The sequence below is a fragment of the Mercenaria mercenaria genome, chromosome 12, assembly GCF_021730395.1.
Source record: "Mercenaria mercenaria strain notata chromosome 12, MADL_Memer_1, whole genome shotgun sequence".
Lineage (NCBI taxonomy): Eukaryota > Metazoa > Mollusca > Bivalvia > Venerida > Veneridae > Mercenaria > Mercenaria mercenaria.
The window spans coordinates 75,557,539-75,580,212 of NC_069372.1; the positions used below are offsets into that span (position 1 = coordinate 75,557,539).

Below are 22,674 nucleotides of genomic sequence, written 5' to 3' on the forward strand. Positions count from 1 at the left end.
TAACATAAAATAAAGTAACCCCTGGGGCTGGGTCAATTTGACCCTGGGGGGTCAAGATTTGAAAATTTTTTGTAGCTTTTCTAAGCTCTTCTGGTTTATTTTCAGAAAATTTTGAAGATTTTTCTATGTACAATCAAGTAACCCCATGGGGCGGGGTCAATTTGACCCCGGGGTCATAATTTGAACAAATTATGTAGAAGTCTACCAGGCAATGCACCATGTCAAATATCTAAGATCTAGGCCTTCTGGTTTATTTTTATAACTTTTTTTAAGATTTTCCTATGTAAAATCAAGTGACCCCCTGGGGTGGGGTCAATTTTAACCCCGGGGGACATGATTTGAATAAATTTTGTAGAGGTCCACTAGGCAATGCTACAAGTGAAATATCTAAGCTCTAGGCCTTCAGGTTTATTTTTAGAATTTTTTTTAAGATTTTCCTATGTAAAATCAAGTGACCCCTGGGGCGGGGTCAATTTTGACCCAGGGGGTAATGATTTGAACAAATGTTGTAGAGGTCTACCAGGCAATGCTACACGTGAAATATCTAAGCTCTAGGCCTTCTGGGTTTTTTTTAGAAAATTTTTGAAGACTTAGCTATGTAAAATCAAGTGACCCCTAGGGCGGGGTCAATTTTGATCCCCGGGTCATGATTTGAACAACTTTAGTAGAGGTCCACTAGGCAATGCTACATGTCAAATATCTAAGCTCTAGGGCTTCTGGTTTTTGAGGAGATTTTTTAAGATTTTCCTCTGTAAAATCAGGTAACCCCTGAGGCGGGGTCAATTTTGACCCCGGGGGTCATGATTTGAAAATTTTTTGTAGAGGTCCACTAGGCAATGCTACATGTGACAAATCTAAGCTCTAGGCCTTCTGGTTTATTTTTAGAATTTTTTTGAAGATTTTCCTAATAGTATGTAAAATCAAGTGACCCCTGGGGCGGGGTCAATTTTGATCCCGGGGTCATGATTTGAACAAACTTGGTAGAGGTCCACTAGGCAATGCTTCACACCAAATATCTAAGCTCTAGGGCTTCTGGTTTTTGAGAAGAAGATTTTTTAAGATTTTCCTATGTAAAATCTTGTGACCCCGGGGTCATGATTTGAACAAATTCAGTAGAAGTCCACTAGGCAATGCTTCACACCAAATATCTAAGCTCTAGGCTTCTGGTTTTTAAGGAGAAGATTTTTAAAGTTTTTTCCTTTCGGTTGCCATGGCAACCAGAGTTATGCATGGAATTCAATTCTTTGAACAATTTTGAAAGGAGGCCATCCAAGGATCATTCCTGTGAAGTTTGGTGAAATTCTGCCCAGTGGTTTTCAAGAAGAAGATTTTTTTATAAATTGTTGATGCACGACGCACGACGGACATCAAGCGATCACAATAGCTCACCTTGTAACTTCGTGACAGGTGAGCTAAAAAGCGAGTGTAGATATTGAGTTACAACTGTAATAACAATCAAATTAACTTTCTTAAACCACATGCTCAAACACTAAATACATTCAAACCTGTAAACCACAACCTTATCTGGAAGTTTACTTAATTGAGTTAAGTTGAAAATTGAGACAAAAATAAGTCAGCCATTAAAGAAGACGTCATTCTTAAAACAGACTTTGGTACAGGTTTGACTATATTCAAAATAACAAAGAAACATTAGTAACAATTTCTCAAATTCAAACACTATCCAACTGGAGAAGTCAAATTATAGCTCCATGATGCACGAAATTTCCACGTGCAATACCTTCACATCATTGGAGCATAATCCCAGGGCCGATTCTCTCCACTCGCATCCTCCACCTACAGTTTCAACAATACAACAACAACTTAATGAATAGGTTTTGTATTTTTCTAAATTCTAAAGCTGTTTCAGTCATACTTTGATCATATGACTAATCTTATATTGTTTGTCTGCAAACAGTATACATAACTGTAACAATCAGGCTGGAGACAGTGTCACCCATTTACAATCCTGTTACAATTTTATTGTATTCTGTGTAAAATATGAAACAATTTTCATTTTATCTACTTAAAACATATTACAGCAATATTTTAATACATAATTACATGTATATGATATACTTAGCAGAGTAGAAACAAATACTGCTTATCATAAAAGATTTGCAATATAATGAAGGAAGACAAAAATCTATATAATTTGTTAGCAGGCAAGGGAGGGATGTACTACAGTAAAGCTTGGACTCTTTGTTGTTAGTAAGACAGCTGGGTTTAATACCACTGATTCAAAGATCTGTAAAATTTGGTGCCAAACATGATTCCTTAAACTTTTACACACTGTCTTTGTATGTGGTCAAAAAAAGCATGAGTTTGTGCAAAAAAAAATCTACCATCAGCTGAAGCTTGACTGTGCTAGTTACATGTGTATGTATAATAAGTATGGATATAGCAAAGCTGTAACCAGTACAAATTGGTTGCTATGGTATCTGCATTTCTATAATGAAATTAAATATCCACAAACTGAGACACGGAAGGCAGAAAGCAAACAAGAGTGCCAGAATGTCACAATATACGCCTGTCATAGCAAATTTCTTTACTCTAGCACCTGTATTTGCAAATGGAATTTTAATTTTGTGGTTGTTTAGTAATCATTTAAGTCATTTGTTTTTCTAAGTCCACAAAAAAACTCCTTACCAGGTAGAGATACCTTAAAATACACCTAAAATTTGAAAGTAACATCTAAGTTGTACCACAGAAAAGTGGTCTTGTTTTTTCCCTACGGTCAATTATAAAAAAGTTACAATATAAGTTATTTATAGTAACAACTAAGGGAAGATAATCTTTAAAAAAAAAAAAATCCATAAAAAAATTGTAAGTCCACACAAAAATCTTAACCAGGTAGAGATTGGTCAAAATACACCTCATAATTGGATGTAGCATGCATGTTGTACTACAGAAAAGTGGTCTCGATTTTTCCCTACGACTAGTAATGAAAAAGTTACAATATAAGCTATTTATAGTAACAACAAAGGGAAGTAATTCTAAAGAAAGGAACTGCGCATGACACTTCATCTCATGATGGTGTATAATTGTGCCAAGTTACATCAAAATCCCTCCATGCATGAAGAAGAAATGCTTTGGACAAAGTCATTCTTGTATCTGACCTTTGGCCTCTAAGTGTGACCTTGACCTTTGACCTAGGGACCTGGTTCTTGCGCATGACACTCCGCCTCATGGTGGTGAACATTTGTGCAAAGTTATATCAAAATCCCTCTATGCATGAAGAAGAAATGCTCCGGACAAGGTTTTCATTCTTGTATCCTTTGACCTCTAAGTGTGACCTTGACCTTTGACCTAGGGACCTGGTTCTTGCGCATGACACTCCGCCTCGTGGTGGTGAACATTTGTGCAAAGTTATATCAAAATCCCTCTATGCATGAAGAAGAAATGCTCCAGACAAGGTTTTCATTGTTGTATCCTTTGACCTCTAAGTGTGACCTTGACCTTAGACCTAGGGACCTGGTTCTTGCGCATGACACTCCGCCTCGTGGTGGTGAACATTTGTGCCAAGTTATATCAAAATCCCTCCATGCATGAAGATATGCTCCGGACAAAGTTTTCTTTCTTGTATCCTTTGACCTCTAAGTGTGACCTTGACCTTAGACCTAGGGAACCGGTTCTTGCGCAGGACACTCCGTCTCATGATGATGAACAATTGTGCCAATTTTCATCAAAATCCCTCCATGCATGAAGAAGATATGCTCCGGACAAAGTTTTCTTTCTTGTATCCTTTGACCTCTAAGTGTGACCTTGACCTTAGACCTAGGGACCCGGTTCTTGCGCATGACACTCCGTCTCATGATGATGAACAATTGTGCCAACTTTCATCAAAATCCCTCCATGCATGAAGAAGATATGCTCCGGACAAAGTCATTCTAGAATTTGACCTTTGACCTCTAAGTGTGACCTTGACCTTAGACCTAGGGACCTGGTTTTTGCGCACGACACTCCGTCTCATGATGGTGAACAACTGTGCCAAGTTTCATCAAAATCCCTTCATGCATGTAGAAGATATGCTCTGGACAAAGTCTGTGGACGCCGCCTGCCTGCCCGCCCGCCAGGGGCGTTCCCATAATACGTCACGTTTTTCAAACGGGCGTATAAAAATTAAGGGTATGTGAACACCAGTATGGGTGGCATAGATTTCAAAGATTTATACTTGAAAATGCAGATTACTTTATGTTTTTGTAACTGTAAATTAAAATGAACTGTACTGTCACACCTTACTGTAATAAATGACTATCAACATGCATCAAAATAATAAGCATCTATTCAATTTTAACGAGGACAATTATTTTTTTCTACTTCCGATTTTTGCAGCTGAAATTTCTCACAGATTATAAAACTTTGATTTTTCTACGTCATACCTGACATATAGCTAGGAAAACAAGCAAACCTGTATTACAGTGAACTCAGTTTTTATAAATATAAAAGTTGGATCTGCCACATTCCATTCAAGCATTTCAATTCAATTACAAAAAGCTAAGGTCAGTGTCAGATAAACATTAAGATCAAACCCGGAATTTTTCAAATCAATTAGCTTTAACAGAAAAGGATACAGCTGAATTAGGTTTTAATTTTTTTTTTTTGCTGAAGAAGAACAACTTTCCCTCAGGAATTTATGGGAGATGATTATATAATTCAACAAAATGAAACCATCAACTTTTACCTATCTATTTGTTACCACGAAATCATTAACTCTCACGGTGGACTACTTTTTGTGAATTTTGTTGTTTAATCAATCCATAAAATTTAATGCCAGTGAAAGCAGTATTTTACATTTATTTTATGTTCTATGGTCAAAATCCATAAATTTGTTTCCCACAAAGTAAGTTTTGGTCAAAACTACAAAATTCCCTGCATACAAAATTAACTGATTTGACAGTAATTTAATAATAATTACTATCTGATTAATTTATCTAATGTACAAATGCACTATGATACAGTAACTATGTGACAGCAATAAAAATTTTTTTTATTTATCTGAGTTCATAAATAATACTATTGCACAAATATGTCAGTTATTCTTTAATGTATCTTTTTCTACAGTGAAGACCAAAAACAAAGTGACACTGATGAAAAATTAATTTTTATATCATCAACAAAACATTCTCTATGACTGAAAATACTTTCTTTTCAGCTTTTCAGTAAATAATCTTGACATTGTGGTGACATTTGCCACGTAAAGAGTAATGGTTGATGTGAACCTTGAAAAAGCACTTTAATTTTTTTTATTCTTTTCATAACACTGCAACAGTGTAACCAGACTGATGGCTGACACTATCATCTCAGAAGTGTAAAAACTTGAGTTACACATTATCTCACAGGAGAAAGGAAAAAAATATCAGTACGAAACATATTGTAATTTGTTAATTCATTGGGTTAAACAGTATTTCACACAAGCACACTTGAACTATAACCATACTGGTACAAATACAAAACTAATCCTCTTCAATCATACTGATACATTGTGTACTTTGTATATAATGAAGACAAACTTACACAAGATTTTAAAGCAGAAATCTAAGATCTATTATATATACAATACAGAACAGACAGCTATACCATCTAAAGAAAATAAACTGTATTAGTTATGATAAACAAGAGCTGTTTGCAAAACACATATGCGCCGAATGAAGGCCCCCAAAGAAGGCCTGTTGGAGTTAACTGGGTGTGAAGTATAATGTAACCATGACCTTTCATCTAATTACAACACAGATAATCTACTGACCTCAGACAATCATGCTATAAATGTTGATTGCCAAAGGTTCAAGCATTCTCAAGTTATTGATAAAAAACATATCAAGAGTCAAAGTTAATGTAACCTTGACCTTTGACCTACTGACACCAAGATGGTATAGGGTCATCTACTGTCCAAATACAATCAGCAGAAGGCCAAATCATTATCTAATTATTAACTGGAAATAATTTGCAGTGCCTAGGTCTCTACAACCTTAATCTTTAACTAACTGACCTCCATCATGACCACTGGCAATCATGCCATTAAACTGGACCAATGCTAGCCCAAGCATACTCCAGCTATTGGTAAGAAACAGTTTTCAGTCTCAAGACAATTTTGACTTTGACCTTTGACCTGCTGACTATCAAAACAAAACAGGGTCATCTACTGACCACAGTAAATCACAGTATGATGTGTAACCACTGTATGCCCAGGCATTATCTAGCAAAATGTTATCCAACTAAAAACATTTTAGTCCAAATGTCACTGAGACCTTGACCTTTGAAATAGGTCCTAAAAACAAAAGAGTAATCAGCTGACCACAGACATTCATTCTATAAAGTGTAATAGACATTGGCTCAAATGTTCTTCAGTTATTAACCAGAAACTTCTTTTTCAGTCTTGGTTACTGTGACCTTGACCTCTGACCTACTGAGCCCTAAGGCAACATCGGTCATCTAATGACCTCAAGCAATCATCCTATGATGCTAAATACTGCAAGCCCAAACAATCGCCCTGTTATAGGTCAGAAACTGTTTTCAGTTTCAAGGTAACTGTAATTTTTAACTACTGATCTTCAAAACAAAAGAAGTCATCCACCACATGATTCAACAAACTGACCATGGGACAGTCAAAATGACCAACTGAAGGACCAACAAAAGCGAAACAATTTACTCCCTCTTCTTATAACAGGGGTATAAAGATTAAAAAAGCAGTGATATATAAAATAACAGACAGATTTTAGTAACAATATTTTAAAGCTATTTAGTATCTAACATCAGTATGAACAGAGAATGTTTCTTGTTCAAGACATTGTTAATTCCATTTGATTTTCTCTGTTACTGACAAGAAATATCCAATAAAAGCAAGGAACTGTTTAGTTGGTTGACTTTTTCTTTACTTTTTTTTTATCTCATTTCATATCATTGAGTCTATCTAATTTCATCTGAAACTTTTATCTGTTCATACACAACTCTGCAAATATGTAAGCTAACAAATGAAAGTAATGAAAATATACAATATACACATACAGTATTAGCAAATTATGTACATTGACTAGAAATATTTTTGAAGAAATGCCTTCACATATATTTCCTTATGTATATATACAGAACATCTAATCAGCTGTCCACTTCAGAAAGCTAAACACTCTATAGCTGGTAACAAAATTTCTCCTACACCCTAATATTGAAAATCGTTAATTGTTACTTGTTATTGTTGGGTTAAGAGCCAACAGCTCAATTTCAGGTCATATGGCAACTTTACAGCTTCTAAAGACTGAGAAAGACCCAAGGAGTCCTGCTACCTTTGTTTCATTATTTCAGTCATTGAGAGCACCTGGATAGAACCATCAACCCATCATAAGCCAGCTGGAGAGTTCCCTCATATGGCAGAATTCTATACCCCAAGCCAGGTTTCAGACCAATCACAGTGAGGAGTTAATGATTCCAAGTCACCAACCTTAACCTCTCAGCCAGGGAGGTCCCGGAATTTGATATATTTTGCATACATAAAATTTGAAACATTCCAATTACATTTAAACAGAAGGCTTATCATTTTTTGTGACTTTTCCACTAGCCCTTAGTCCAGTTTAGCTTTCTTCAAATTGAGATTGCATGAATTTGAAGATATCTTGTGCAAGACCTGATCACAAATTGAAATATATTTAGCCAATATTTAAGTTTGCTATTACTGTAGATGTAGGAACAAAAACTGTTACAATACACTCACTTCTTCCCCTTCCTATATAAAAACAGTATATCATCCAGTATATAGATAGTTAACATGTAAGCAGTGAGAGTTTAATACAGTACAATGTACATATCTAGAATTAACAACAGCACAACTGTCACTCTACTTCCCTCATATCTTGCTTGTTATAACATTGTGATAATAATTCATGCTATTGGAAATACAGATAATGCTCTTTGGAGTCCATAAAGGGCAAGGAAACATTCAGAAAAGTAAAAGCAAGTCTAAAGTAACTTATTTTCTGTAATTTAGTTTGAAATCACAATTTGTCAAGTTTCTTATCACCATTTTTCTGTAATACTAGTAGAAAGTAAGATTTCCCAAATATCATTACTTTAGAAACTCAAAATAATACACACAAACATACTCAATTCAGGAATATTTTCTTTAAATCAACATATATCAATAAATAATGAAACCCCGTCTTGCCATCAATACTTTGATCATGCCACATAACATATATACAATATTTTACATTAATAAAGTGTATTTATGAAAGTACAATACCAACCTGATCTGTACCCTCGGTCTCAGCAGCTAGCGTGTAATGTTGTTTGCGTAGCACCGACAACCTCTGTCTTTCCTGCTCTAACTCACGCTCAAGCTCCAACACACGCACCTGAAATCAAATTTTAACTTTTAACAACTTTGTCTTTAGACATGTAAAATGAATCTTTACTGCAGAACAAAAATTTCAAATGATAGGCTGAGGCCAAATATAATATCAAAAGCCCACCTCTCCGAATCTGAATAAGAAAAAATTATACCAAAACTGTGTCAGGATTAAAACTTGGTAACTTCCTCCACTAAGAATCTTAAAATTCAAAAACTCCATTACCAAATATATGAACAGACAAGAGCTGTCTCCATAGGATGACACATGCCCCCGATGGCACTTTAAATGAATAGTTATGGCCAATGTTCGAGTTTAGGACCTTTGACCTACAGAGCTGGGTCTTGCGCGCGACACGTCGTCTTACTGTGTCGCACATTTATGCGTAGTTATTTTAAAATCCATGCATGAATGACAAAGATATGGACCGGACACGCCCATCAATGCACTATCATGAAAAAAGACCTTTAACATCTAAGTGTGACCTTGACCTTTGAGCTACGGACCTGGGTCTTGCGCATGACATGTCGTCTTACTGTGGTACACATTCAAGCCAAGTTATTTGAAAATCCATCCATCGATGACAAAGATATGGACCGGACACGCCCATCAAAAAACTATCCCTTAATGTCTAAGTGTGACCTTGAACTTTGAGATACGGACCTGGGTCTTGCGCGCGACACGTCGTCTTACTGTGGTACACATTCATGCCAAGTTATTTGAAAATCCATCCATCGATGACAAAGATATGGACCGGACACGCCCATCAATGCAATAACCTTTTGTGTCTAAGTGTGACCTTGACCTTTGAGCTACGGACCTGGGTCTTGCGCGCGACACGTCGTCTTACTGTGGTACACATTCATGCCAAGTTATTTGAAAATCCATCCATCGATGACAAAGATATGGACCGGACACGAAAAATGCGGACAGACCGACAGACTGACAGACCGACAGACAGACGGTTCAAAAACTATATGCCTCCCTTCGGGGGCATAAAAAAATAAAATTTATATGAAAATGTTACCTGAGAATCCATTTCTTGTTTCTTGGTCTGTATCAATGATAAATGTGAGAAATCCATCAAACCTGAAACAATCATGTTCATGAACTATATTCTAAAGAATTGAAAAACTGTTAATTTCAAAAAGAAAATTTGAATCTTATTAAATAGAGGAGTCTGCTAAAATGTGCACAGGCTCTACTGATTTCAGGTAAAAGGTGCTAATCATTTATCTTAAGAAAATGTGTCAAATATGATTGCGTAAATGACAAATATTTAACATAACATTATTTGAATTTATCTTTTAAAATACTCACTTTGTTCCTCAATTATCTGTGCACTAGTTTTGACTGTAGCAACAACATTTCCTGTTGCCCTTGACACTCCTTTCGATGCATCCTGAACATTCTGTAATGCATTACTTCCCCTCTTTGACTTCACGCGTGACGAGACAACAAGTTGTGCTGTAGAAGCGGCTATCTCCTGTGAACACACGATCAACTGTTCAAGTTTACCTTCTCCCTTGATCACTTTATCAGCTGCTTCCCTGAAATCATAATTTACTCATTAACAAGAGGGCCCTAAAGGTCCTGTACGGTAAAACTGTGCAGTCCAGGACCTTTGCCACATTTGATTAATTTTGTGCAGTCTTCAAGTGTGACTAAAAACCAGTTTATGCTTTTTAATAGACATAGTGCTGATAATTCCAAACAATACAACATGAAGAACAGCATGATAACTTTTAATGCGATGATTACTCCACAATTTATAGGACATTAAGGACAGCACAACAACTTTTTTGCTGGTCAATTTCCTTTAGATGGATGGAAATTAAACAATATCAGATAACAAAAGAAGCCACACAAATAGGATGAATCAGTAAGGTTAAGAGATGTTTAACATCTGCATATGACAGGGTTCAAATGTTTGGAAAATGAAATCAATGGCAAACATTATACACTTATTAAATAGCTTGCAAGTAAATAGTCAAAACTATTGCCCTGTGTCGGAAGGACTGAGAGTCAATAGTTATGACTACTGACCAGCAAGCCATTCAATGTCTTTTTTCCATGACATCAGAAAATAATTTTCAGTTTTATTTCTGTATTTTTGGCTTATCTGTCCAGTAAACATGTACTGATTATAGACCAGTCATACACCACAAACCATGGACTGGTGATTTTTTGAGTCATGTGATAATAACTAATTTACAGCATTCATACAATGGTAAGTATGATAACTGGTTCTATACTTACATCAGTGTTGTAGCTCCCCAGCCTACAGCTTTGGCAGCAGATATAAATCCTTCTGTCCATCTGTGATTCTTCTTGTAAAAATCTTTTGCAGTAGATGTTCCCTAAACAGGAATTTCAATTGTAATGAAAGATCATTTTAAACATAAACTTAAGGGCTATCAAATGACAGTGACCTTAACTATTTGAAGCCCTTCCACCTAATACTACCTTACACAAAAACTTCAGCAAAATTTTCAAAGCTGAAAAAGGGCATGATTTTGCCAAAATGTAAGCTAGAGCTGTGGAACTTGACATGTTTAGTCAACTCATGATGCAAAAGAATGAATCTGAAATATTTGGTCAATTGAAGTAGGTACAACTGAAAGTATATATGTTAAACATCTTAAAAAGTCTTAAAAAAATCATTTTTAACGTGTGTCACAAAAATAGAAATAATCACCGGCATGAGCTCCATTTAATATCATACAGTTAAACACACACTTAGGTTATTTATAAACTGAGATCTCATCACTCTAAAATACCACAACTTTAATTTCAGATTTTAAAATCTGTAATGTATCTTAACCTGTGAACAAGAGGGCCATGATGGCCCTATATCGCTCACCTGTTATCATTGCACTTGAGGATAAGAAGGTCCTCAGGAAAAATATCTAAGTCCAAAGGACAGGAACAACAAAGGGAAGAAATTAAACCAAAAAGAAAAAAAATTCTTACAAGGTACAGATATGTCAAAATACACCTAAAAATTGGAGGTATCATCCATGTTGTACCACAGAAAAGTGGTCTCGGTTTTTCCCTACGGCCAATAATAAAAAAGTTACTAAAAACAAGCTATTTATAGTAACGTAAATGGGAAGTAATTAAAAAAAAATGATTGTAAGTTAACAAAAGAAGGATCTGCCAAATAAATGAAATTTCAGATCAGTATCTTCATTAGTTACGGAGATATACCCATTTTAATTTGAAATAAAGGGAGGTAATTTAACATAAAATCAGTCCATAGTTATCTACTCTCATTGTCTCAGTCCAACTAATGATAATAATGAAAGTTCAAATAAGTCCTTTAAGTACTTACTAATATAAATCCATTTTGATTACAATCAGGGGAGGTAATCAGATATAAAATAACTCTGGAACCTACGAATGGATCTGATTTGTCATGGAATCCAAGATTTATTGTTGTTGAAGATATTTTGGAAGTTTGTATCAAATAAAACCATACATGAAGTCTCTATATGGCTGCAAAAGCCAAAATAGCCAATTTTGGACCTTTAAGGGGCCATAACTCTGGAACCCATGAAGGAATCTGGCCAGTTCAAGAAAGGAACCAAGATCTTGTGGTGATACAAGTTTTGTGCAAGTTTGGTTAAAATCAAATCATAAATGAAGCTGCTATTGTGAAGACAAGGTCAAAACAGCTAATTTTGGCCCTTTCAGGGGCCATATCTCTGGAATCCATTTTGGGATCTGGCCGGTTCAAGAAAGGAACCTAGATCTTATGGTGACACAAGTTTTGTGCAAGTTTGATTAAATTCAAATCATAAATGAAGCTGCTATTGTGTAGACAAGATCAAAATAGCTAATTCTGGCCCTTTCAGGGTCCATCACTCTGGAACCCATAATGGAATCTGGCCAGTTCAAAAAAGGAACCAAGATCATTATGGTGATACAAGTTGTGTGCAAGTTTGGTTAAAATAAAATCATAAATGAAGCTGCTATTGTGCAGACAAGGTCAAAATAGCTAATTCTGGCCCTTTCAGGGGCCATAACTCTGGAACCCATAATAGGATCTGGCCAGTTCAAGAAAGGAACCAAGATCTTATGGTGATACAAGTTGTGTGCCAGTTTGGTAAAAATCAAATTATAAATAAAGCTGCTATTGTGCAGACAAGATCAAAACAGCTAATTTTGGCCCTTTCAGGGGCCATAACTCTGGAACCTGTAATGGGATCTGGCCAGTTCAAGAAAGGAACCGAGATCTTATGGTGATACAAGTTGTGTGCAAGTTTGGTTAAAATCAAATCATAAATGAAACCACTATCTTGCAGACAAGAAATTGTTGACGCACGCACGGACGCATGAGACGCACGGACGGACGACGGACGAAGGGTGATCACAAAAGCTCACCTTGTCACTATGTGACAGGTGAGCTAATAAAAGGCCACCCGGCAGATCATGCTAACAGCAACCAAAATTTACAGTCTTTATATACAAGTCTGACTGAACATTATACTTGATAAAACCTACCCTGCCTTGAGCTACAATCTCTTGTTGAAGATCTCGTGATTTTTCAACTAGGATCTTAATACACTGAAATAACAAAGCAGAAAGAAATTTACAAAATATTATCAATAAAACCTTATGTTTTCCCCAATCTTAAATGTATACAGGATATTGATCAAAATTAGAAAGTTCTACAAGGATAAATTAACAAACAAACTGCACAAGAAACAAAAATGAGCAAAAAGCAATTAACTAAATTACCTAGAGGTTATTAGGTTTAAAGAATTTTACTCAGCCTAACTTTGTAGAAATAAAATTTAGAAATTCAATTATCATAAACGGACAAAGTGCCCTTCAGCCATTTAAGGTTGCTACCTGCCAACTGAAGGTTAATCACTTTGCTGACTGTCAACAAATATTGCTTTCATATCAATTTTGTAAGAGTGTAATCATGTTACACTGAGAAAGGTCAATACAAATGCTCACCTTCATAAGGTCAGTACAGGCATCAAGAATTCGTTCGTTCACTTCGAGCTGTATACCAGTGTTATCTGCCCTTGTTTTTTGCAACATTTCCTGTAAGTATTACCAGTCTGTTAAAACACTTTTACCTACATCAAGTGCATAAAAACAATAGGCAAGAAAAACACAAATTCAATTAAAGTATCATCGAATTGGCGATTAAGCATATTTTTTGCAAGTCAAACCAAATGACAAAGTCTGGCTGGTAAAATATCAAGCAAAATATGCATAATTGACAAGGCTCCAAAAAAGATCACGATAAACAACTTATTGTTCAAGTGACTCACATATAAAAATGATGTGATGGTTGAATACCATTTGCTTGCTATAAAACCCTGCCCATGTATTATAAACCCCCCAAATACTGTTGGTTGCACTGCACAGGAAAGGAGTGATGTCGTTGTCGAAAGTCTCTGTAAGTGAGGATGTTTACCACCTTGATCTCGATAAACGGGACTGTGACCCCTGTAAAAGGGATGGAACAAACAAGAAGTCAAACTATTTTTGTTTTGACTGCACAGAATATTTGTGCCAAGGATGTTATCAGTTTCACAAAAAACTGAAAGTACTTCAGCACCATATTTTCCAAGACCTGCAAAAAATGCCAAGAGATTCTGCCAAACTGAAGGACATTTATGTGGACAAGTGTCCTTCACATTCGGACAAAATTATAGATTACTTCTGTGATTCCTGCGATCAACTTGGCTGCTATATCTGTTACAGAACAAGTCACTGCAGTTGCCCAAAAGTTGCCAATATTCAGAGTCAAGTTTACGGTCTTGCAGACAGTGAAGAGTTTAAAGAACTGGACAGTATACTCACAGAAATGGATGCTGAGCTCACAAAAACAAGAGCAAAGTACATCAAAAATAGCCAGAAGAGAAATGCACTAAAAACTAGAGCACTGGCAAAAATGAGAAAGGAACGCGAAGAAGTGAAAAAAATGTTTGACCTACTTGAAACTGAAATGAAATTCACCCTTGATCAGAAAGACAGACTAGACAATAGTAAACTGGAGCTTGTAAACAAGCAGTGTGACATTCTAGCTTCAGATATTCGCACTCTGAGGTCACATCTTAGTAACGCTAAACCAAATGAAAAATTTGTGGTCATGAAAAAGGCAAAAAACTATGTGCCAGTTATAAAAGATGGACTAACTAAGGTCAATGGAGATAACGAGATACAGGAGTATGAGTTTGAAATCAGCAAGGAGCTAGCCGAGATGAAAAAGAGTGTGATAACTATGGGTCTTCTGTTGCTGCAAAGCTCCAAGACGAAGAGGTCAACTGAGTTCCGTGCAAGCATTAACATCAAAGGAGGCATGGAACGTCAATGTGATGCTTATGGACTTTGCTTAGTAAATGAAAACATGCTGGTTGTTTGTGATCACTACAACATGTCTCTGAAAGTTATTGATACCAAACAGAACTGTGTTTTGTCCGTATTTGCACTTTCGGCACAACCTAATGATGTGACAACTGTCAAAGATGACCATGTTGCTGCTTCTCTTCAAGCTGACAAGAAGATTAAAATTTTGTCAGTCTCCAGGGCAGGCTCTTTAACAAACGATGGAGAAATAAGTGTGGAGGGAAATGTTCAAGGTATTGCCTATGCAGATGGAAACCTCTATGTGACCTTTGATAAGCCGGATAGTAAGGTACAAATCATGGACATGAATGGGCGAGTCTACAGGACCTTCAAGGCAAATGCTAATGGTGGCGCTCTTTTCTACAGACCATGGAATATTGCGCTAAGTCCTGACCAGAGTCACATGTATATTTCCGATTTCGGTAATGGAACCGTTACATGCATGGCCCTTGATGGTAAAGTGGTGGCATGTTATTGGGACAAAGAGCTTAAGGGGCCAAAGGGGCTGGCAGTTGACAAAGAAGGTTCCGTTTATGTCTGTGGTTCAGATTCGAACAACATTCATCAGCTTACATCAAACTGCACTAAGATACAGATACTGCTGCATAGATTCCACGGTATCCAAGGCAACACATGCATCGCTTATTGTAGTAAGACTAACAGACTGTATGTGGAATGGTACAACAGAAATGAAATAAAGGTGTATGAACTGAAATAAACATATATGGACATAGAATAGAATTAAAAAAATCAGTAAAATTAAAGATGAAATCAAAATAGTAAGAAAACTAGGAGCTGTTTATTTCATTGTGATTTAGTGACTATAATAGTTGCAATTTTTCTATATTGTTTGTATATAATTATGAGCTGTGGAGTAACAAGATTATTTCATTAGATACCTGTACTATTGGATTAAAAATGACATTTGTGATTATGATCTGTACACCTTTTTTTTAGATATAATCACTTTATCATTAGGAGAGTAACCTTAATTGGAAAGGTCACTATCAAGATTCAAGAGATTCAAGATTCAGGATTTTTATTGGCTCAAACATTTTACAATGTCTATCGCCATACTACAATCGATGGCGGTTATATATACAAAATATGAGAAAAGTATGTTACTACAAATGTGTGAGAGACATATATAAAATTAACATATAGTAATATTTAATTCCATTCACACTGAGACTAAGAAACACATATTTTAACAGACAAACAAACACACTAGTATACTGCCTACTGTAATCATTTACAACGTTATTTACAACATTTTATAAATAGTATCTATACTAATTGATTAATGATTCACGTTTGATAGTTGCTAAGTAGATAAACTTAGCTGTTTTATTCACTAGCTGAACACGCGTTGTATCCATAAGACTTTTGAATTTATTAATATTAGGCCATGCACAATAATAATTAGGTAAACATTCGTATCTGAGTTCTCTATACTTAGGACACACTAAAAGAAAGTGATATTCTGTTTCTATTTGATTCATATTACAATTACTGCATATTCTATTATTTCTTTCAATATTTCTTTATCTTCCTTCTTCAATAAATAAAATTTATGTGCTGAACATCTTAACCTAGTAAAAGCTATTCTATGTTTCTCATTCAATATCAGACTAAGATACCTTTCTACACTAAAATCACATTTAAACATACAATACGTTTCTAATTTTGGAGAATTCCTAATTTCGCTAAACCACTGTTGTAAGTATTGATCATGAACTCTTTGAATAACTGCATTTAACTGTATATTTGTAATATCCTGACTATTCCATAAAAATGCAAAACCTAAACTCTCAAGAAGATCTTTTACTTGAACTGTCCACTTGTTTATATGATTTCCATGAGCATCCTTTATATCGAACAGCCTGTACATCAATGAATCTGGGTTTTTCAAAATTCTGTACCAAAACTTAAGTATGCTTATTTTTCTCAAAACAATCATGGGAACTCTTCCAAGTTCGCCATAGACTGCTAAGTTGGAAGTCTGTTGCCGAACACCTAAAACAGATTTCATAAACTTCAAATGAACTCGTTCAATGTCAGGAGCTTTATGAAAACCCCATACTTCTGAACCATAAGGCCAGAGTTTTTTTATCTTTCGTTTTACGGGAGATTTTTTAAAAATGAGCAGGGGGAGGAGGGAATAAAAATAAAAATAAAAAGCTTGAAAGTGAGCATCTCGGAAAAAAATAAAAATAAAATAGATTTTTTTAAGATTTTTTTTATTTTGATGAACTTTCTTTTCAAGTTTTGTTTACTTGTGTTTGTGTCCAGTATTTAATATTGTGATGTATTGTTATGTTTTAAGACTATAAAAGCCATTTATACAGGTTGAACATTGAATAAAATTTTCATGCATGCTTGTGAATAAACTGCTTCAGGCACTGTAACTCACACTGGCAAGTCTTTAAAATTCAGAAAGCTTGTTTTACTTAATTTAAGTGGAAGACAAAAATTATTTTATCTGTTACAACAGCCACAGTAAATTTCAGTGACAGCAAGTAGAGACTAAACACGTCTGGTATAAAGTGGCTTAGTAGTGTAGTAGTTTTGGTGGTTTGGTTTGCTTGCATCTTCTGCTGTGTAACCTCTGCTTTTTATACATAATATTTACTTATTGTATCTTTCACCCATATCATCTTTAACCAGCTAACTTTACAGTTTATGCCAGCTCATAATATACTGGATTTTATCAGCAAAATAAAGTATTTAATAACTTTGAGTAACAGTCACAGTGCAGAGGGCAAGATTTTTTTTTCAGTGATGAAAAACGAAAGATAATCTAGCAAAAAGTAATCTGAAAATTTACCTCATTTAACTCTGTAATTTGCACCTTTTTATAATACACTTAGTTCAAGTACTGAAGTTGCTTCTGTAATTTGCACCTTTTTATACTACACTAAGTTCAAGTACTGAAGTTGCATCACTTTTTGTCAAAATATTGTCTCCAATAAAAAGTATTCTTTATTATTCTTTATACACTTATGAATTCTATTGAAGTTACAAAAGAAATGGACCATCTGTCTGAGATTTTGCCAACACTACCAGCTGCTTTATGCCAGACAGTCCCAAGCCTGTGTAAAGTGTGAGGGGTCACCATTGAAATAAAAATGTAAAAAAAATCTGCTGTTACAAACATTTATTTGTTCTGCAAACAACTAATGTTTGAATAAAATTTAATGTCAAAGCACCTTTGATATTGTATTACCTTTCTACAGCAGCTTTCTATGGCAAACTTGTAAGTTGAATCTATTGAAAACAAAATGTGAGTAAGACAATCTTTAGACAATTTAATACTTTTAATACTGTCACTTTTATGAAAGGAGTATTATGTACAATAGTATTATTTCCCGAAAAATATATATTTTGAAAAGTGTCTAAAAAAATCTGGACACAATCATCGTCCATCCACCCGTGTAGAAAGAGAGAAAAAAAACGTTAAAGATTATCGGTAATTATTCAGTGATAAACTAAGTAATGTTGACCTTGTTTTCATGATCAATTTACACCCCCTCTAAGAGCTAAAAGAAGTGTGTCAGTATCTTGACATCTGAAGCGGAGATCAAAGCGGTATTTTTGCTCGAGATTGTCATGGCATTACGTCATGTTTTCGCGCCATGTGACATATCACTGTCTGATCGTACCGCATCGGTTCTTAAAATTGCTGAGAAATAGGAATCAATAAAAAATTCTTCTTTAATTTGTTATCAAAAGCGAATGTGCTATATCCCGTATAAAGGTAAATGTCTCAAACGATAGTTGCTATAGTGGATATCCTACCTCTGTGACCTATTTGCCCTCAAGGAATTTACATTATTGTTTGACAAGAAAAACTTTTAAATTGTTGGTCAAAAAATACATGTACAAAGATTCATTTAAAACTTATTAAAAACCGCTGTGACATCACATTGCTTTATTTTAAAATCGCATTTCTGTTTACGTTCACGAGGTCACGTAACCTATTCTGGCGCACTAACAGAAATCTGTTTGCCAAAAATCGTTTTACTCCATGTATTGTAATCGCAGCCGCTTTTTCATTATTTAAGATTTTTTTATTCTGTTTTTGGTACTTTCTGGTCAAAATTCTGAATTTTAAGCCCATAGTATTCATCATTTATTTACTTTTAGAAAGAAATAAGTAACTAAGATCGCGCTGTTTGAATTTTTACAAATGATTATATGAAAATTCGACCTTTTTTATAGAATTTTGCCTACATTTCTGTCGATATCTTATTAAAATCATTATAGAATTCAAAAAGTATTATTTCTCAAGGGGAGATGAAAACTTGAAGCGAAAATATTAAAAAATGAATGCACTACGCACGGTTTTTGTGTACGTGTCGATGTAAATTAAATGTTACGATAGGTCACACGTGCTTGTGGAATGGAAAATTACCGGCATGACGTTTTGATATCTTTACGATTCGCGGGTAAATTCCAGTCAATCCAGGTAGCGACTGAACCATCTCAAAGTTTGTTGACGTTTTGCAGATGTAAATTCTGAATTTTGGTAAAGTAAGGACGTAAAAAATCCACTCGCCCGATCGGCCGAGTACACAGCGAGGTCCACTCGTCCTACTCAGACTTAACTCGCCAATGCCAGCAGGCGAGTGGAATTTTACACCCTGTTAATGCCGATAAATGTACGGCAAAACACGATATTTTGCACGCGTTAAACTCCCTTCCTGTGAAATTACGTCCAGGTGAAAATACACTTATTTTATTTTCTTTGGGGCTGTAAACAACCGACCGGCGGAAAAAATAAAATAAAACTCGGGAAAATGAATTTTAATTTTATTCCACTTTTGCAATATTTAGGACCGGCGCTCCCGTAAAACGAAAAATAAAAAAACTCTGGCCTAATTTAAAATAGGCATAATCATTGAATCAAACAGTTTAATTTTTTCTGATATATCCATGTGCAAATTAACGAACAGTGCATTTAATGAAAATACCGCTTTCATAGCTTGTTTAGACAAACATTTCTGCGACTGAAAAAATGAACCATTTGCTGACAAAGTGACACCCAAGTATGTGAACTTGGTAACAATATTTAACTTATGTTGATCGTAGAACAAATCAACATTTTCTGGTCTATTGCCCTTTTTACATACCATGACAACAGTTTTGTTTATATTGACATTTATACCCCATGTTGTACAATAATGATTCAAGTTATTTAGCATATTTTGCAAACCTTCCTTTGAATATGAAAATAAACAGTGTCATCTGCAAAGAGCAGTAAAAATAATTGTATATTATCTAAGCTAAAAGCATCTATTGCATCATTCATCAAAAACGCATACATATCATTTATAAAGAAAATGAATAGAAGGGGAGACAATAGCTCTCCTTGTTTTACCCCTGAATTACTTTCAAAGAAATCTGATAAACTTCCTTTAATTCTTACACATGATTTAACAGTTTCGTACATAGATTGTAACATTTTTACAATTCTAAAAGATGTTCCATATCTAATCAATTTAAGCCAAATACCATTTCTATCCACAATACAGAAAGACAAAGCATGATAATTTGTCTTTGAATAGTAAACTAAAATAATAGTAATTGTATCATGCTTTAATAATATAAAAATGCAATTATTTTTGCTAATATAATTAAAGTGTTATACAGTCAAAAAATACTATTTGGAAACATTTTAAAGTAAGTGTTATAAACTGAATTTTAATATGGAAAAAAAAGGCTGACTTTTATGCTTTTTACCTTAATTTGCTTGTCAGTGTTGATTAATTGATTTCTGCATTTTTTTGGAAGGCCAAATACAATTGTGTTTCTTGACATAGTGCTGACATATTCTTAATTATACTGGCCTGTATTATGGGACTGTCATGTCTTTCTTCCTTATCTTTTAACATTAATTAATTACTTCTAAAATATCCAGACTGAGTAGATGTCAGATATTAAAAGATATACCTTACAAGTATACCAAGGAAAAGAGCAAGCAGTATTTTTTCTTTGCCTTGAAGTGTTTTGTTATTACTTAAAGCAACATAAAATGGATATAGGGAAGTCAGCTATTGTTGTTTTCTGTTGATTATAACTTGTTAAGTTACAAACAAAACTTCAACAATTTTACCCATTCTATATGTCAGTACCATGTCACATGAATAGACAGCAAGCATGTCTTATTTAATTCCATGCAAATAAATCAGATTTAGAAATGCACTTGTTTATTTTCTGCATAGAGTTCCACATTTCCACTCAATGGGAAGATAATCTACATAATTCTTAAGGCAGCTTACAAAACCCACTAGCCATAGTCAACTTAGAATGGGAGGCCAGTCTTTCACAACAATGCCATTCCTGCATAAACAGTCAGTTTGCCATGAAGATCTTTGTGCAGTATCGTAAAATCATGCAATTTCATGTGCATGAAATTTTCTGGTTTTGACCAACCCCCCCCCCCCCCCCCCCCCCCGATATTTTGTGACCATACGAATTCCTGGATTTCAACTTCTGAAAATAAACTGCATGGGAATTTTATTTCTTCATTGGGATTCAACTTAGTGGATTTATGCAACAAAAATATCCCCCAAAATGAGTCCCCAACAACTACTTATGACTTCACAATAGATCTCTAAATTTGAATTTTCTGTTTTTAAATCCTTATAAGTGTTGCAACAAAATGATTTAGAGTAAAAACAGATGTGTGTCCATAGGCCAATGGTGCCCCAAGTTCCTGTCACTGTAATACTATATGATTTCATGACTCAAGGTGAAATATTTATTAAGTTATATGCAAAACAACTTTTTTTTTCACTAAGTCAAATGCCATAACATGTTGCCAACTGTCTTAAGTCCCAATTAAAACACCAGTTGAACAACCCTTCATGCTGAATAACAATCCTGTCAGGTTTGATGACTTTATGTCAAACACTTTTTGAGATATGCTGGACACAAATTTGGATGGATAGACAGATGGATGGTTAAGAGCAACTCTATGTGTGGCCCACCTCTTTTTTTGGGAGGCAAAAAAAATCAACATTTTTCACTGTAACTTACATGTATAAAATGTTGTAATGATAATTCGTACACTTATACCAGAACTAGGTGACTGTGCATAGGGCACAGGTGCCCCCACTCCTGTCACTATACAGTGCATTCGCGGTGCTACGAATCGCAATTTAACGAAATACCGGTATACTACGAAAAGGTGTTGTGGTCCCGGCTGCTTTCCTTCTTATTTCTATGTTACAAAGTCGCGGTTTTACGAAAATGCAATTTTACGAAAAATGCGCTCCTACGAATGTATTTTTATGCCCTTAAAGCCTGTTTTCAACTCGTTTTAGTTGCGGTTTTACGAATACCTGTATCGTCTAAGTTTTCACACCTTCCATAATGGCGTGAAAAACGCTTTAGAGTGGAAAGTGTCACGATCAATTAGTTGGGCGTAAACAGTAATTAAAGTGTGAAAACTTAGTAATTAAATTCGAAACACATAGTATTATGCTGTGTTAGTGCTTTTTTCTTCTTCTGTAACTATCAGATCGGATGGCATATCAGTCACACTTGTTTCGATATCTATATGTCTAAAACAATCACTACATAAAACAGATAAAAAAATATTTAAGTCCTGAAAAATCGTCTGTAAATTGTCGTTTTATTATTCCAAACAATTCAGTGAAGGGTAGCTGAATCGGTAAAGGCAATTGCTATTTTTGTTCTCGTTCAACAATGTACCCTGTATATGTTTTATGTACAGTGAATAAAAAGTGAAGAAAAACAAAACATCCCGTTTTATATTTCAGATTCGAATAAGATTTGTAGTAGAACCAAATGTACATAAAGTTTGTATACATGTACTCCGATACGAAAATAACATGTTTAGATATCACAGGTTACAACGTGTAGATATCAAGGTGCTGTGTAGCAAAATTTCCTATGCTGCACTCGAACGAAAATGCGATAATAAGAAAAAAACGGCCGG

General features: G+C 34.9%; 1 protein-coding gene across 4 annotated transcripts in view; it reads right to left on the minus strand.

Moving 5' to 3' along the window:
- The window catches only part of LOC123534138 (huntingtin-interacting protein 1-like), an 85,343-nt gene that overhangs the window by 12,297 nt on the left and 50,372 nt on the right, over window positions 1-22,674 (minus strand). For 3 of the 4 annotated variants that reach the window (XR_008366568.1, XM_053520351.1, XM_053520349.1), the window contains exons 24-31: window positions 13,305-13,394; window positions 12,843-12,905; window positions 10,596-10,696; window positions 9,657-9,886; window positions 9,364-9,425; window positions 8,235-8,342; window positions 7,703-7,714; window positions 1,739-1,794 (exon numbers count right to left, since the gene is read on the minus strand). Coding sequence is in view for 3 of the 4 variants with exons in the window: in XM_053520351.1 (XP_053376326.1) it covers window positions 1,741-1,794; window positions 7,703-7,714; window positions 8,235-8,342; window positions 9,364-9,425; window positions 9,657-9,886; window positions 10,596-10,696; window positions 12,843-12,905; window positions 13,305-13,394 (720 nt within the window). In the remaining variant the exon portion in view is untranslated. The remainder of the gene's footprint in view (window positions 1-1,738; window positions 1,795-7,702; window positions 7,715-8,234; window positions 8,343-9,363; window positions 9,426-9,656; window positions 9,887-10,595; window positions 10,697-12,842; window positions 12,906-13,304; window positions 13,395-22,674) is intronic. The other variant, XM_053520350.1, reaches the window with a different exon arrangement.